Source organism: Coregonus lavaretus (assembly GCF_964263955.1).
Source record: "Coregonus lavaretus genome assembly, chromosome: 39".
Taxonomy (NCBI): Eukaryota; Metazoa; Chordata; class Actinopteri; order Salmoniformes; family Salmonidae; genus Coregonus; species Coregonus lavaretus.
Window position 1 is genome coordinate 1567359 of NC_140026.1, and position 17878 is coordinate 1585236.

General features: G+C 45.0%; 1 protein-coding gene across 1 annotated transcript in view; it reads left to right on the top strand.

Moving 5' to 3' along the window:
• LOC311112775 (F-box/WD repeat-containing protein 7-like) overlaps positions 1-17878 on the top strand; it is a 58626-nt gene that overhangs the window by 21154 nt on the left and 19594 nt on the right. The window contains exons 3-7 of the mRNA XM_084155916.1: positions 1652-1734; positions 7043-7184; positions 9955-10089; positions 10392-10515; positions 16024-16160. Coding sequence (XP_084012042.1) covers positions 1652-1734; positions 7043-7184; positions 9955-10089; positions 10392-10515; positions 16024-16160 — 621 coding nt within the window. The remainder of the gene's footprint in view (positions 1-1651; positions 1735-7042; positions 7185-9954; positions 10090-10391; positions 10516-16023; positions 16161-17878) is intronic.

Sequence of the window (17878 nt, forward strand, 5' to 3'; positions counted from 1 at the left end):
AACATCAAGCTGTGCTGTTTCACAGTGAAGCAAGGTGGCTGTCACGAGGAAAAGTCTTGTCCACAGTTTTTGAGCTCAGAGAGCAGATAAGAATGTTTTCGGAGCAGGAGCACAAGTATGACCTCGCAGAAACATTTAGTGATGAGAACTTCCTGGCAAAACTGGCCTACCTGAGTGACATATTTGGAAAAGCTAAATGAACTAAATCTACAGCTTCAAGGGAAAGATAAACACCTCCCTCAGGTCACAGACAAGATCAGCTCTTTCACTCGAAAGCTTGCAATGTGGGGCAGGCGACTTGATGAAGGAAATACTGATTCATTCGAGAACCTGCATGAGTTTGTTGACACTACTGACTCTGATGCCACCTCAGTGATTCCATATATTAAGGAGCGTATTTCATCACTGATGGGATTCTTTTAAAAAGTACTTCCCTGAAAACAGTTCCCAATATGACTGGGTGAGAGATCCTTTCAATGCACCAGCTCCAACTGGTTTCAGCTCTGCAGAGGAGGACCAGTTCATTGATATGACGTCTGACTCCACATTGAGACCGAGGTTCACATCACAGACACTGAGTGAATTCTGGCTGAGTGTAGAGAGGCAGTATCCACTCTTAGGGCAGAGGGCCATTGGGCATTCTTCTTCCTTTTGCAACATCTTATCTTTGTGAGACTGGCTTCTCTGCTGTTGCTGCACTGAAGACCAAGTACAGGTCCCAGCTAAACATTGAGCAGGAGCTGAGAGTGGCAGTATCATGCTTCAAACCCCGCTTCGAAAAGCTGTGCACTGCAAAACGTGCTCATTGTAGCCATTAATCCTGATTTCCTCATTTTTATTTTTAAAAAAAATCAGCACAAATTGTTTTATTCATTTTTGTTTTATAGGTCAAAGTGTTTCGTATGTTGTGCTCCTGAGTTAATGTTGCTGATCAATTTGAATTTATTATTATTTATTGATTATATTTTTCAGTATCAAATGGTCAAAAAATGTTTACAGTTTAAATAAGGATTGAATTATTTTTTTAATTTCAGGCAAATTTAATGAACTTTAAGACTTTTCTGTTAGACTAAAAAACAATGTTAATAAAGTTATTCTTTGTTGTAAGTTGATCTATATTTCTTTTTAGTTTTTTAGTTTTCTTTAATGTTAATAAGGATACAATGTTATGCAGAGGTGTACTTATAACAATTTTATAGACAAATGATACTATTTACAGTCGCAGCGGAGAGTTGGGGGGCGCGAAATGTTTACTTCTTCCTAGGGGGGGCGTAACAGAAAATAATTGAGAAGCACTGGGTTAGAGTGGGTGGAAAGTTTAAGCCTTTATGCTGGAGGTGACGGGTAGGCTATGTGTATGCTAGTTTGACTTTCTGTTTGTACTGTAAATATACACAAGTGGCTTAACTTTTCTCCATTCCTCTCCCTCTGCCTCTCTCTCTGTCTCTCTCTCTCTCTCTCTCTCTGTCTCTCTCTGTCTCTCCCTCTCTCTGTCTCTCTGTCTCTCTCTCTGTCTGTCTGTCTCTCTCTCTGTCTGTCTGTCTCTCTCTCTGTCTCTCTCTCTCTCTTTGTCTCTCTCTCTGTCGCCATTCCTCCATCTTTCTATCTATCCACCATCTGTCTGTCAATCCCAAATCTCTCGATCTATTAGATAAAGAGGAAGTTGGACCATGGACCAGACGTCAGGCCGTTCCCTTCAGGCAAGAAACACTGCAAAGGATCCGACTACCTCAGGTAACACACACACTACCTCAGGTAACACACACACTACCTCAGGTAACACACACACACACTACCTCTGGTAACACACACACGCTACCTCAGGTAACACACACACACACTACCTCAGGTAACACACACACACACGCTACCTCAGGTAACACACACACACACTACCTCAGGTAACACACACACACACGCTACCTCAGGTAACACACACACACACACTACCTCAGGTAACACACACACACACTACCTCAGGTAACACACACACACACACGCACTACCTCAGGTAACACACACACACACACGCACTACCTCAGGTAACACACACACACACACACACTACCTCAGGTAACACACACACACACACACTACCTCAGGTAACACACACACACTACCTCAGGTAACACACACACACACACACTACCTCAGGTAACACACACACACACACACTACCTCAGGTAACACACACACACTACCTCAGGTAACACACACACACACGCTACCTCAGGTAACACACACACACACGCTACCTCAGGTAACACACACACACACACTACCTCAGGTAACACACACACACACACTACCTCAGGTAACACACACACACACACACACACACACACTACCTCAGGTAACACACACACACACACACTACCTCAGGTAACACACACACACACACACTACCTCAGGTAACACACACACACACACACTACCTCAGGTAACACACACACACACACACTACCTCAGGTAACACACACACACACACACTACCTCAGGTAACACACACACACTACCTCAGGTAACACACACACACACACGCTACCTCAGGTAACACACACACACACTACCTCAGGTAACACACACACACACACACTACCTCAGGTAACACACACACACACACACTACCTCAGGTAACACACACACACACACTACCTCAGGTAACACACACACACACGCTACCTCAGGTAACACACACACACACACACACACACACACGCTACCTCAGGTAACACACACACACACACTACCTCAGGTAACACACACACACACGCTACCTCAGGTAACACACACACACACGCTACCTCAGGTAACACACACACACACACACACGCTACCTCAGGTAACACACACACACTACCTCAGGTAACACACACACACTACCTCAGGTAACACACACACACACACTACCTCAGGTAACACACACACACACACTACCTCAGGTAACACACACACACACGCTACCTCAGGTAACACACACACACACACACTACCTCAGGTAACACACACACACACGCTACCTCAGGTAACACACACACACTACCTCAGGTAACACACACACACTACCTCAGGTAACACACACACACACACTACCTCAGGTAACACACACACACACACTACCTCAGGTAACACACACACACACGCTACCTCAGGTAACACACACACACACACTACCTCAGGTAACACACACACACACACTACCTCAGGTAACACACACACACACTACCTCAGGTAACACACACACACTACCTCAGGTAACACACACACACTACCTCAGGTAACACACACACACTACCTCAGGTAACACACACACACACGCTACCTCAGGTAACACACACACACACTACCTCAGGTAACACACACACACACGCTACCTCAGGTAACACACACACACACGCTACCTCAGGTAACACACACACACACACACACACTACCTCAGGTAACACACACACACTACCTCAGGTAACACACACACACTACCTCAGGTAACACACACACACACACACTACCTCAGGTAACACACACACACACGCTACCTCAGGTAACACACACACACACGCTACCTCAGGTAACACACACACACACACTACCTCAGGTAACACACACACACACACTACCTCAGGTAACACACACACACACTACCTCAGGTAACACACACACACTACCTCAGGTAACACACACACACACACTACCTCAGGTAACACACACACACACGCTACCTCTGGTAACACACACACGCTACCTCTGGTAACACACACACACACACTACCTCAGGTAACACACACACACACACTACCTCAGGTAACACACACACACACGCTACCTCTGGTAACACACACACACACACACTACCTCAGGTAACACACACACACACTACCTCAGGTAACACACACACACACACTACCTCAGGTAACACACACACACACACTACCTCAGGTAACACACACACACACGCTACCTCAGGTAACACACACACACTACCTCAGGTAACACACACACACTACCTCAGGTAACACACACACACACACTACCTCAGGTAACACACACACACACACTACCTCAGGTAACACACACACACACGCTACCTCAGGTAATACACACACACACACTACCTCAGGTAACACACACACACACACTACCTCAGGTAACACACACACACACTACCTCAGGTAACACACACACACTACCTCAGGTAACACACACACACTACCTCAGGTAACACACACACACACGCTACCTCAGGTAACACACACACACACTACCTCAGGTAACACACACACACACGCTACCTCAGGTAACACACACACACACGCTACCTCAGGTAACACACACACACACACACACACTACCTCAGGTAACACACACACACTACCTCAGGTAACACACACACACTACCTCAGGTAACACACACACACACACACTACCTCAGGTAACACACACACACACGCTACCTCAGGTAACACACACACACACGCTACCTCAGGTAACACACACACACACACTACCTCAGGTAACACACACACACACACTACCTCAGGTAACACACACACACACTACCTCAGGTAACACACACACACTACCTCAGGTAACACACACACACACACTACCTCAGGTAACACACACACACACGCTACCTCTGGTAACACACACACGCTACCTCTGGTAACACACACACACACACTACCTCAGGTAACACACACACACACACTACCTCAGGTAACACACACACACACGCTACCTCTGGTAACACACACACACACACACTACCTCAGGTAACACACACACACACTACCTCAGGTAACACACACACACACACTACCTCAGGTAACACACACACACACACTACCTCAGGTAACACACACACACACGCTACCTCTGGTAACACACACACACACGCTACCTCTGGTAACACACACACACACTACCTCAGGTAACACACACACACACACTACCTCAGGTAACACACACACACACACTACCTCAGGTAACACACACAAACACACTACCTCAGGTAACACACACACACACTACCTCAGGTAACACACACACACACGCTACCTCTGGTAACACACACACACTACCTCAGGTAACACACACACACACACTACCTCAGGTAACACACACACACACTACCTCAGGTAACACACACACACACTACCTCAGGTAACACACACACACACACACTACCTCAGGTAACACACACACACACACACACGCTACCTCAGGTAACACACACACACACACACACGCTACCTCAGGTAACACACACACACACACACACGCTACCTCAGGTAACACACACACACACACACACTACCTCAGGTAACACACACACACACACACACTACCTCAGGTAACACACACACACACTACCTCAGGTAACACACACACACACTACCTCAGGTAACACACACACACACACACTACCTCAGGTAACACACACACACACACACTACCTCAGGTAACACACACACACACGCTACCTCAGGTAACACACACACACACACGCTACCTCAGGTAACACACACACACTACCTCAGGTAACACACACACACACTACCTCAGGTAACACACACACACACTACCTCAGGTAACACACACACACACACTACCTCAGGTAACACACACACACACACTACCTCAGGTAACACACACACACACACTACCTCAGGTAACACACACACACACACACACGCTACCTCAGGTAACACACACACACACACACACGCTACCTCAGGTAACAATTTTTTATTTTGCCATCTATAGGGCACAGCTGGCCATTTTTTTAAATCCTTAAATTAAACTTTTATATTTGTTTATTCATCATCATTCTCTAGAACCAATTTTGGTCTTTAATGCTGACAGACAAGTTCCTTACTTTCTCCCCCTTCCACTTGCCTCTTCCAATTTTACGGTAATGCTGCAATTAGTTGGTTGTAATTTTGAGTAGAGCAGACATTTCCATATATTTTTTTATGACAACTCCACCAGTCCTATTTATGTTATCATTTACAAAGATTATACCGTTTTATAGTTTTTTTCTCCAAAAAAATGTTTTATCAATTTGTATATTTGAGTTTAACCATTTTAATATTTGTTCTGTCTTTTCTGGTGGATTAAATTGAAATTGCAACCAACTTTCTATGGATTGTTTTTAAAAAAATAGCTATATTTTTGAGATTTCAATAATATACAAGTGAAGGGTTGTATTCTGAATAAAGGGAAAAAGGCCATTCTTGAACATGGGGTGAGACATTCTTACTAATCTGCTAGAGAACCAGTTCAGATTTAAGTATACATTGGCCCGTTTAATTTTGTCTGACTTGCAGTTCCAAATAAAGTGGAATGTCTTTTGCTCATATAATTTACCATTTTATTGGTAAACTACACGGTAATGTAGAAGTTGTAATTTTTAGTGATCCAATATGTAATATAGTACAGTTATCATCATTTGGTTGTAATCTAGAAAAAGTATCTAGATCCTCTATGAGGCTGTGGAGGGATCCAATCTGTGGATTTAAAAGAAAACATGAATCATCAGCGTACAACGACACCTTTTGTTTTTAAGCCCTGGATTTCTAGCCCCTTGATATTATTGTTGGATCTGATTTTAATAGCTAACATTTTGATGACCATAATAAATAGATATGCCGATAGTGGACAACCTTGTTCTACTCCTCTTGACAGTTTAAAACTTTCTGAGAAGTAGCTATTATTTACTATTTTACACATAGGGTTACTATATATAACTTTAACCCATTGTATAAGAGATTCTCCAAAATTGAAATATTCCATGCATTTATAAATCAATTCCAGTCGTACTTTATCAAAAGCCTTTTTTGAAAGTCTGCTATGAATAGCAGGCCTGGTTTCCCAGATTTTCCATAGTGTTCTATTGTTTCCAGGACTTACCTTATATTATCTCCAATGTATCGTCCATGTAACAAAACCTGTCTGATTAGAATGAATAATATTTAATCTTCCTTTTTAATTCTAAGACTCAACCTCTCTTTTCTCATGTTCTCTCTCTCTCTCTCTCCAGTCCCTCCAGTCTCGTTCCATTCCAGACCACGCCCACTACCTTTGGGGACCTGCGAGCAGCCAATGGGCATTCAGCTCAGCGGAGACGTGTCACCTCAGGCCCGCCCCCCTCCGGCCTACAGGACTGGCTGCACACCTTCCAGGTGAGAGAGAGAGAGAGAGACACCGCCCCTCTCTCATTAACTGGATAGCGTTGGTTTACCTAGCTGAATAGCGTTGGTTTCCCTAACTGAATAGCGTTGGTTTAACCTAACTGAATAGCGTTGGTTTAACCTAACTGAATAGCGTTGGTTTACCTAACTGAATAGCATTGGTTTACCTAACTGAATAGCATTGGTTTACCTAACTGAATAGCGTTGGTTTACCTAACTGAATAGCGTTGGTTTAACCTAACTGAATAGCGTTGGTTTAACCTAACTGAATAGCGTTGGTTTAACCTAACTGAATAGCGTTGGTTTACCTAACTGAATAGCGTTGGTTTACCTAACTGAATAGCGTTGGTTTACCTAACTGAATAGCGTTGGTTTCCCTAACTGAATAGCGTTGGTTTCCCTAACTGAATAGCGTTGGTTTCCCTAACTGAATAGCGTTGGTTTAACCTAACTGAATAGCGTTGGTTTAACCTAACTGAATAGCGTTGGTTTAACCTAACTGAATAGCGTTGGTTTACCTAACTGAATAGCGTTGGTTTCCCCTTTCTGTCTCTGGCTGCTGCGTCTCCCTAACAACCACTAACTACAGCCAATGAAGCCCTGGGAGTAGAACAAACCTCAGCTAATTACGTAATTAAACACGTCTCCTCCCTCCATCCCCTCCTCTGTTCATTTTCCTCGTCCAGAAAGCAGGATCAGTTTTCTGGTGAACAGCCCAAGGGTTCTGGCACCTCCCTGTGGTTCTGTAGTATTAAGGAATGGAGAACAGACTGGAATGAAGGAATGAATGTTTATCCTTCTGATTCCCAGTGTTCTGTCTTCCCCACATACCCATAACAGTGGAACTTCTTTAATATTCACACACATCCCCTGGATTGGTCTGACATCACACCAGGAAGAGAACATATGTCAGAAAGGATCTTCCTCAGTAAAGACGAGCGCTCTGAAAACACAAGTGGTTCAATGTTTCACTTCTGTTTTTAAAATCCAAACAACAATCTCTCTCTCTTTTAGCGGGTATAGTCATCTCTCTCTCTCTCAGTGGGTATAGTCATCTCTCTCTCTCTCTCTCTCTCTCTCTCTCTCTCTCTCTCTCTCTCAGCGGGTATAGTCATCTCTCTCTCTCTCTTAGCGGGTATAGTCATCTCTCTCTCTTTCTCTCTCTCTTAGCGGGTATAGTCATCTCTCTCTCTTAGCGGGTATAGTCATCTCTCTCTCTCTCTCTTAGCGGGTATAGTCATCTCTCTCTCTCTCTTAGCGGGTATAGTCATCTCTCTCTCTCTCTCTCTCAGCGGGTATAGTCATCTCTCTCTCTCTCTCTCTCTCTCTCTCTTAGCGGGTATAGTCATCTCTCTCTCTCTCTCTCTCTCTTAGCGGGTATAGTCATCTCTCTCTCTCTTAGCGGGTATAGTCATCTATCTCTCTTTTAGCGGGTATAGTCATCTATCTCTCTCTTAGCGGGTATAGTCATCTCTCTCTCTCTTAGCGGGTATAGTCATCTCTCTCTCTCTCTTAGCGGGTATAGTCATCTCTCTCTCTCTCTCTTAGCGGGTATAGTCATCTCTCTCTCTCTCAGCGGGTATAGTCATCTCTCTCTCTCAGCGGGTATAGTCATCTATCTCTCTCTCTCTCTCTCTTTTAGCGTGTATTGTCATCTCTCTTAGCGGGTATAGTCATTTCTCTATCTTAGCGGGTATAGTCATCTCTCTCTCTCTCTCTCTTAGCGGGTATAGTCATCTATCTCTCTCTCTTTTAGCGGGTATAGTCATCTCTCTCTCTCTCTTAGCGGGTATAGTCATCTATCTCTCTCTCTCTTAGCGGGTATAGTCATCTCTCGCTCTCTTAGCGGGTATAGTCATCTCTCTCTCTTTCTCTCTTAGCGGGTATAGTCATCTCTCTCTCTTTTAGCGGGTATAGTCATCTCTCTCTCTCTCTTTTAGCGGGTATAGTCATCTCTCTCTTTTAGCAGGTATAGTCATCTCTCTCTCTCGCTCTCTTAGCGGGTATAGTCATCTCTATCTCTCTCTCTTAGCGGGTATAGTCATCTCTCTCTCTTTTAGTGGTTATAGTTGTCTGTCTGTCTGTGGTATAGTAATTGGTACACGCGAAGACCTGTAGGAGTCTGTCGGGTGGGTGAGAGAGACTAGAACCCCCGTGGGTGGAGTCTGTCTGTCGGGTGGGTGAGAGAGACTAGAACCCCGTGGGTGGAGTCTGTCTGTCGGGTGGGTGAGAGAGACTAGAACCCCGTGGGTGGAGTCTGTCTGTCGGGTGGGTGAGAGAGACTAGAACCCCGTGGGTGGAGTCTGTCTGTCGGGTGGGTGAGAGAGACTAGAACCCCGTGGGTGGAGTCTGTCTGTCGGGTGGGTGAGAGAGACTAGAACCCCGTGGGTGGAGTCTGTCTGTCGGGTGGGTGAGAGAGACTAGAACCCCGTGGGTGGAGTCTGTCTGTCGGGTGGGTGAGAGAGACTAGAACCCCGTGGGTGGAGTCTGTCTGTCGGGTGGGTGAGAGAGACTAGAACCCCGTGGGTGGAGTCTGTCTGTCGGGTGGGTGAGAGAGACTAGAACCCCGTGGGTGGAGTCTGTCTGTCGGGTGGGTGAGAGAGACTAGAACCCCCGTGGGTGGAGTCTGTCTGTCGGGTGGGTGAGAGAGACTAGAACCCCCGTGGGTGTTGTTATACAACACTAACACGAGCCAGAGCTGGTTTTGGATCAAATCTGTATCGCTCTCTTCCCCCCCCCCCGCCCCGCCCCCTTCCTGTAGGCGTGGAGTGGTCCTGAGCGTCTATTGGCTCTGGATGACTTGATTGACAGCTGTGAGTCCAATCAGGTGAAGCACATGATGCAGGTTATTGAGCCTCAGTTCCAACGAGACTTCATCTCCCTGCTGCCCAAAGAGGTGAGAGGACACTCACACAGGACGGACACACACACACACACACACACACACACACACACACACAGGACGGACTCACACACGCTCACACACACACACACACACACACACACACACAGGACGGTACACATACGATCATGCACACCCACATTCAGAACATACATCTGCCACTTGAGCCCAGTTCAAATCCATTATCATTATCAAATCTCAGGCGCCACTGTTCTCTGACATATAGATGTGATTCTGAGTTGTTAAGTGGTGATCAGGTGACCGGTCAGTGATATTGATGTGTTCCTCTCCTGTAGTTGGCCTTGTATGTCCTGACGTTTCTGGAGCCCAGAGATCTGATGCATGCTGCCCAGACCTGCTCCTATTGGAGGATACTGGCCGAGGATAACCTGCTGTGGAGGGAGAAGTGTAGGGAGGAGGGTACGTACCACACACACACACACACACACAGGCAGGAGGATACTGGCCGAGGATAACCTGCTGTGGAGGGAGAAGTGTAGGGAGCAGGGTACGTACCACACACACACACACACACACACACACACACACACACACACAGGCAGGCAGGAGGATACAACAACGCCATATGTAGCTTACACACACCTATAGACACACAGAGAGGACATATATAGAGGACATATATAGAGGACACATATATAGAGGTCACACAGAGGACACATATAGAGGACACACACAGAGGACACATATATAGAGGGGACACACAGAGGACACATATATAGAGGGGACACACGGAGGACACATATAGAGGACACACAGAGGACACATATAGAGGGGACACACAGAGGACACATATATATAGAGGGGACACACAGAGGACACATATATAGAGGGGACACATATAGAGGGGACACACGGAGGACATATATAGAGGACACACATATAGAGGACACATATAGAGGACACACACAGAGGACATATATAGAGGGGACACACAGAGGACACATATAGAGGGGACACACAGAGGACACATATATAGAGGGGACACACAGAGGACACATATATAGAGGGGACACACGGAGGACACACACGGAGGACACGCATATAGAGGGGACACATATATAGAGGACGCGCACAGAGGACATATATAGAGGGGACACACGGAGGACACATATATAGAGGGGACACACACGGAGGACACATATATAGAGGGGACACACAGAGGACACATATATAGAGGGGACACACGGAGGACACATATAGAGGACACACAGAGGACACATATAGAGGACACACACAGAGGACACATATATAGAGGGGACACACAGAGGACACATATATAGAGGGGACACACGGAGGACACATATAGAGGACACACAGAGGACACATATATAGAGGGGACACACAGAGGACACACGGAGGACACATATAGAGGACACACACAGAGGACACATATATAGAGGGGACACACAGAGGACACATATATAGAGGGGACACATATAGAGGGGACACACGGAGGACATATATAGAGGACACACATATAGAGGACACATATAGAGGACACACACAGAGGACATATATAGAGGGGACACACAGAGGACACATATAGAGGGGACACACGGAGGACACACACGGAGGACACGCATATAGAGGGGACACAAGGAGGACACACACCTATAGACACATATATAGAGGGGACACACGGAGGACACACATATAGAGGGGACACACGGAGGACACACACCTATAGACACATATATAGAGGACACACACGGAGGACACACCATGGAATTACATATTCAACTCATTAATAGGATCTCTGTGGTGAACACACATGCACCCCCACACGCAAAGGCACACACACTGGCGTGTGTATTAAACTACTTGAGCAAAAAAGCCATAAATCTCCTTTGCTATAGCCACACACACACCGACCACTCCTCAGCGCAGCGCTGCAGCAGCCTCTCACTGCGTCTGTCTTTGAGTAGCATTGGGCTCTCTGCCAGTTAGCTAGGATTTACCGCTAACATTACAGCCAGAACAAATGAAATAGCAGCTAGCATTTATATTACAGCCATAACAATGAGATAGAAGCTAGCATTAGCATTATATTACAGCCAGAACAAATGAAATAGCAGCTAGCATTTATATTACAGCCATACCAATGAGATAGCAGCTAGCATTATATTACAGCCATACCAATGAGATAGCAGCTAGCATTATATTACAGCCATACCAATGAGATAGCAGCTAGCATTAGCATTATATTACAGCCAGAACAAATGAAATAGCAGCTAGCATTTATATTACAGCCATACCAATGAGATAGCAGCTAGCATTATATTACAGCCATACCAATGAGATAGCAGCTAGCATTATATTACAGCCATACCAATGAGATAGCAGCTAGCATTAGCATTATATTACAGCCATACCAATGAAATAGCAGCTAGCATTTATATTACAGCCATACCAATGAGATAGCAGCTAGCATTATATTACAGCCATACCAATGAGATAGCAGCTAGCATTAGCATTATATTACAGCCATACCAATGAGATAGCAGCTAGCATTAGCATTATATTACAGCCATACCAATGAGATAGCAGCTAGCATTATATTACAGCCATACCAATGAGATAGCAGCTAGCATTATATTACAGCCATACCAATGAGATAGCAGCTAGCATTAGCATTATATTACAGCCATACCAATGAAATAGCAGCTAGCATTTATATTACAGCCTTACCAATGAGGTAGCAGCTAGAATTACATTACAGCCATACCAATGAGATAGCAGCTAGCATTATATTACAGCCATACCAATGAGATAGCAGCTAGCATTAGCATTATATTACAGCCATACCAATGAGATAGCAGCTAGCATTATATTACAGCCATACCAATGAGGTAGCAGTTAGCATTACATCATATTACAGCCATACCAATGAGATAGCAGCTAGCATTACATTATATTACAGCCATACCAATGAGATAGCAGCTAGCATTAGCATTATATTACAGCCATACCAATGAGATAGCAGCTAGCATTATATTACAGCCATACCAATGAGGTAGCAGCTAGCATTACATTATATTACAGCCATACCAATGAGATAGCAGCTAGCATTACATTATATTACAGCCATACCAATGAGATATCAGCTAGCATTAGCATTATATTACAGCCATACCAATGAGGTAGCAGCTAGCATTACATTATATTACAGCCATACCAATGAGATAGCAGCTAGCATTACATTATATTACAGCCATACCAATGAGATATCAGCTAGCATTAGCATTATATTACAGCCATACCAATGAGATATCAGCTAGCATTATATTACAGCCATACCAATGAGGTAGCAGCTAGCATTAGCATTATATTACAGCCATACCAATGAGATAGCAGCTAGCATTACATTATATTACAGCCATACCAATGAGATATCAGCTAGCATTATATTACAGCCATACCAATGAGGTAGCAGCTAGCATTAGCATTATATTACAGCCATACCAATGAGGTAGCAGCTAGCATTACATTATATTACAGCCATACCAATGAGATAGCAGCTAGCATTACATTATATTACAGCCATACCAATGAGATAGCAGCTAGCATTATATTACAGCCATACCAATGAAATAGCAGCTAGCATTATATTACAGCCATACCAATGAGATAGCAGCTAGCATTACATTATATTACAGCCATACCAATGAGATATCAGCTAGCATTAGCATTATATTACAGCCATACCAATGAGGTAGCAGCTAGCATTACATTATATTACAGCCATACCAATGAGATATCAGCTAGCATTACATTATATTACAGCCATACCAATGAGATATCAGCTAGCATTAGCATTATATTACAGCCATACCAATGAGATATCAGCTAGCATTATATTACAGCCATACCAATGAGGTAGCAGCTAGCATTACATTATATTACAGCCATACCAATGAGATAGCAGCTAGCATTACATTATATTACAGCCATACCAATGAGATATCAGCTAGCATTAGCATTATATTACAGCCATACCAATGAGATATCAGCTAGCATTATATTACAGCCTGTAAGTAAGCATTTCACTGTAATGTCTGCACCTGTTGTATTCGGCGCATGTGACCAATAAAATGTGATTTGATACCAATGAGATAGCAGCTAGCATTACATTATATTACAGCCATACCAATGAGATAGCAGATAGCATTACATTATATTACAGCCATACCAATGAGATAGCAGATAGCATTAGCTGTAGCATTACATTAGACTAATATTAGTGGATTTGGCTATTTCAGCCACACCCGTTGCTGACAGGTATATAAAATTGAGCACACAGCCATGCAATCACCATAGACAAAAAATGGCAGTAGAATGGCCTTACTGAAGAGCTCAGTGACTTTCCCTAGTCAACTGTAAGTGCTGTTATTCTGAAGTGGAAAGGTCTTGGAGCAACAACATCTTAGCCGCGAAGTGGTAGGCCACACAAGCTCACAGAACGGGACCGCCGAATGATGAAGCGCGTAGAAATCGTCTGTCCTTGGTTACAACACTCGCTACTGAGTTCCAAACTGCCTCTGGAAGCAACGTCAGCACAGTAACTATTAGTCAGGAGCTTCATGAAATGGGTTTCCACGGCCGAGCAGCCGCACACAAGCCTAAGATCACCACGCGCAATGCCAAGCGTCGGCTGGAGTGGTGTCAAGCTCGCCGCCATTGAACTCTGGAGTGATGGATGTATCTGGGTTTGGCGGATGCCAGGAGAGCGCTACCTGCCCAAATGCATAGTGCCAACTGTAAAGTTTGGTTGAGGAGGAATAATGGTCTGGGGCTGTTTTTCATGGTTCAGGCTAGGCCCCTTAGTTCCAGTGAAGGGAAATCTTAACGCTACAGCATACAATGACATTCTAGACGATTCTGTGCTTCCAACTTTGTGGCAACAGTTTGGGGAAGGCCCTTTCCTGTTTCAGCATGACAATGCCCCCGTGCACAAAGCGAGGTCAATACAGAAATGGTTTGTAGATCGGTGTGGAAGAACTTGACTGGCCTGCACAGAGCCCTGACCTCTACCTTACTGGAATGAATTGGAACGCCGACTGCGAGCCAGGCCTAATCGCCCAACATCAGTGCCCGACCTCACTAATGCTCTTGTGGCTGAATGGAAGCAAGTCCCCGCAGCAATGTTCCAACATCTAGTGGAAAGCCTTCCCAGAAGAGTGGAGGCTGTTATAGCAGCAAAGGGGGGACCAACTCCATATTAATGGCCAAGATTTTTGAATGAGATGTTCGTCGAACAGGTGTCGACATACTTTTGGTCATGTAGTGTACCAATGAGATAGCAGCTAGCGTTAGCATTACATTACCTCAATACCAATGAGATAGCAGCTAGCGTTAGCATTACATTACCTCAATACCAATGAGATAGCAGCTAGCGTTAGCATTACATTACCTCAATACCAATGAGATAGCAGCTAGCGTTAGCATTACATTACCTCAATACCAATGAGATAGCAGCTAGCGTTAGCATTACATTACCTCAATACCAATGAGATAGCAGCTAGCATTACATTACCTCAATACCAATGAGATAGAAGCTAGCGTTAGCATTACCTCATACCAATGAGCTTATAGGGACTAGCGATAGCAAAGATGCTTGATGTCATGTTTTGCTCTCTGTCTTTCTCCTCCCTCTCCCTCTCTCTGTCTCTCTCTCTCTGTGTGTGTAATAATGCTATTGCTAACACCTCATATTTGTCTTAATTTGTGTGTAGGTAATAGAGGTTTCATGGCAGGTAGCCTAGCGGTTAAGAGCCTTGGGTCAGTAACCCGAAAGGTCGCTGATTCAAATCCCCGAGCCGACTAGCTGGAATAATCTGTAAATTGCTCTGGATAAGAGCGTCTGATAAATGAGTAAAATGTATTAGTTATTTAACCCTGTGTGTCCAGGTATAGAAGAACCCCTGGTTGTGAAGAGGAGGGAGACTCTGAAACCTGGGTTTCTCCACTCACCCTGGAAGAGTGCCTACGTACAACAACACCACATAGAGAGCAACTGGAGGACTGGAGATATCACCTCACCTAAGGTACTGGATAACACATAGAGAGGACTGGAGATATCACCTCACCTAAGGTACTGGATAACACATAGAGAGGACTGGAGATATCACCTCACCTAAGGTACTGTATAACACATAGAGAGGACTGGAGATATCACCTCACCTAAGGTACTGGATAACACATAGAGAGGACTGGAGATATCACCTCACCTAAGGTACTGGATAACACATAGAGAGGACTGGAGATATCACCTCACCTAAGGTACTGGATAACACATAGAGAGGACTGGAGATATCACCTCACCTAAGGTACTGGATAACACATAGAGAGGACTGGAGGACTGGAGATATCACCTCACCTAAGGTACTGTATAACACATAGAGAGGACTGGAGATATCACCTCACCTAAGGTACTGTACAGTGCATTCGGAAAGTATTCAGACCCCTTGACTTTTTCCACATTTTGTTACGTTACAGCCTTATTCTAAAATGGATTCAATAAACAATCATCAATCTACACATTTTTGCTAATTTATTCAACATAAAAAACCTTTGCTATGAGACTCGAAATTGAGCTCAGGTGCATCCTGTTTACATTGATCATCCTTGAGATGTTTCTACATTTGATTGGAGTCCACCTGTGGTAAATTCAATTGATTGGACATGATTTGGAAAGGCACACACCTGTCTATATAAGGTCCCACAGTTGACAGTGCATGTCAGAGCAAAAACCAAGCCATGAGGGCGAAGGAATTGTCCGTAGAGCTCCGAGATCGGATTGTGTCGAGGCACAGATCTGGAGAAGGGTACCAATACATGTCTGCAGCATTGAAGGTCCCCAAGAACACAGTGGCCTCCATCATTCTTAAATGGAATACGTTTGGAACCGCCAAGACTCTTCCTAGAGCTGGCCGCCCGGCCAAACTGAGCAATCGGGGGAGAAGGGAATGGGTCAGGGAGGTGACCAAGAACCCGATGGTCTCTCTGAAAGACCTCCAGAGTTCCTCTGTGGAGATGGGAGAACCTTCCAGAAGGACAACAATTTCTGCAACACTCCACCATTCAGGCCTTTATGGTAGAGTGGCCAGACGGAAGCCACTCCTCAGTAAAAGGCACATGACAGCCCGCTAGGAGTTTGCCAAAAGGCACCTAAAGACTCTCAGACCATGAGAAACAAGATTCTCTGGTCTGATGAAACCAAGATTGAACTCTTTGGCCTGAATGCCAAGCGTCACGTCTGGGGAAACCTGGCACCATCCCTACGGTGAAGCATGGTGGTGGCAGCATCATGCTGTGGGGATGTTTTTCAGCGGCAGGGACTGGGAGACTAGGCAGGGTCGAGGGAAAGATGAACGGAGCAAAGTACAGAGATCCTTGATGAAAACCTGCTCCAGAACGCTCAGGACCTCAGACTGCGGTGAAGGTTCACCTTCCAACAGGACAACGACCCTAAGCACACAGCCAAGACAACGCAGGAGTGGCTTCAGGACAAGTCTCTGAATGTCCTTGAGTGGCCCAGCCAGAGCCTGGACTTGAACCTGATCGAACATCTCTGGAGAGACCTGAAAATAGCTGTGCAGCGACGCTCCCCATCCAACCTGACAGAGCTTGAGAGGATCTGCAGAGAAGAATGGGAGAAACTCCCCAAATACAGGTGTGCCAAGCTTGTAGCGTCATACCCAAGAAGACTCGAGGCTGTAATCGCTGCCAAAGGTGCTTCAACAAAGTACTGAGTAAAGGGTCT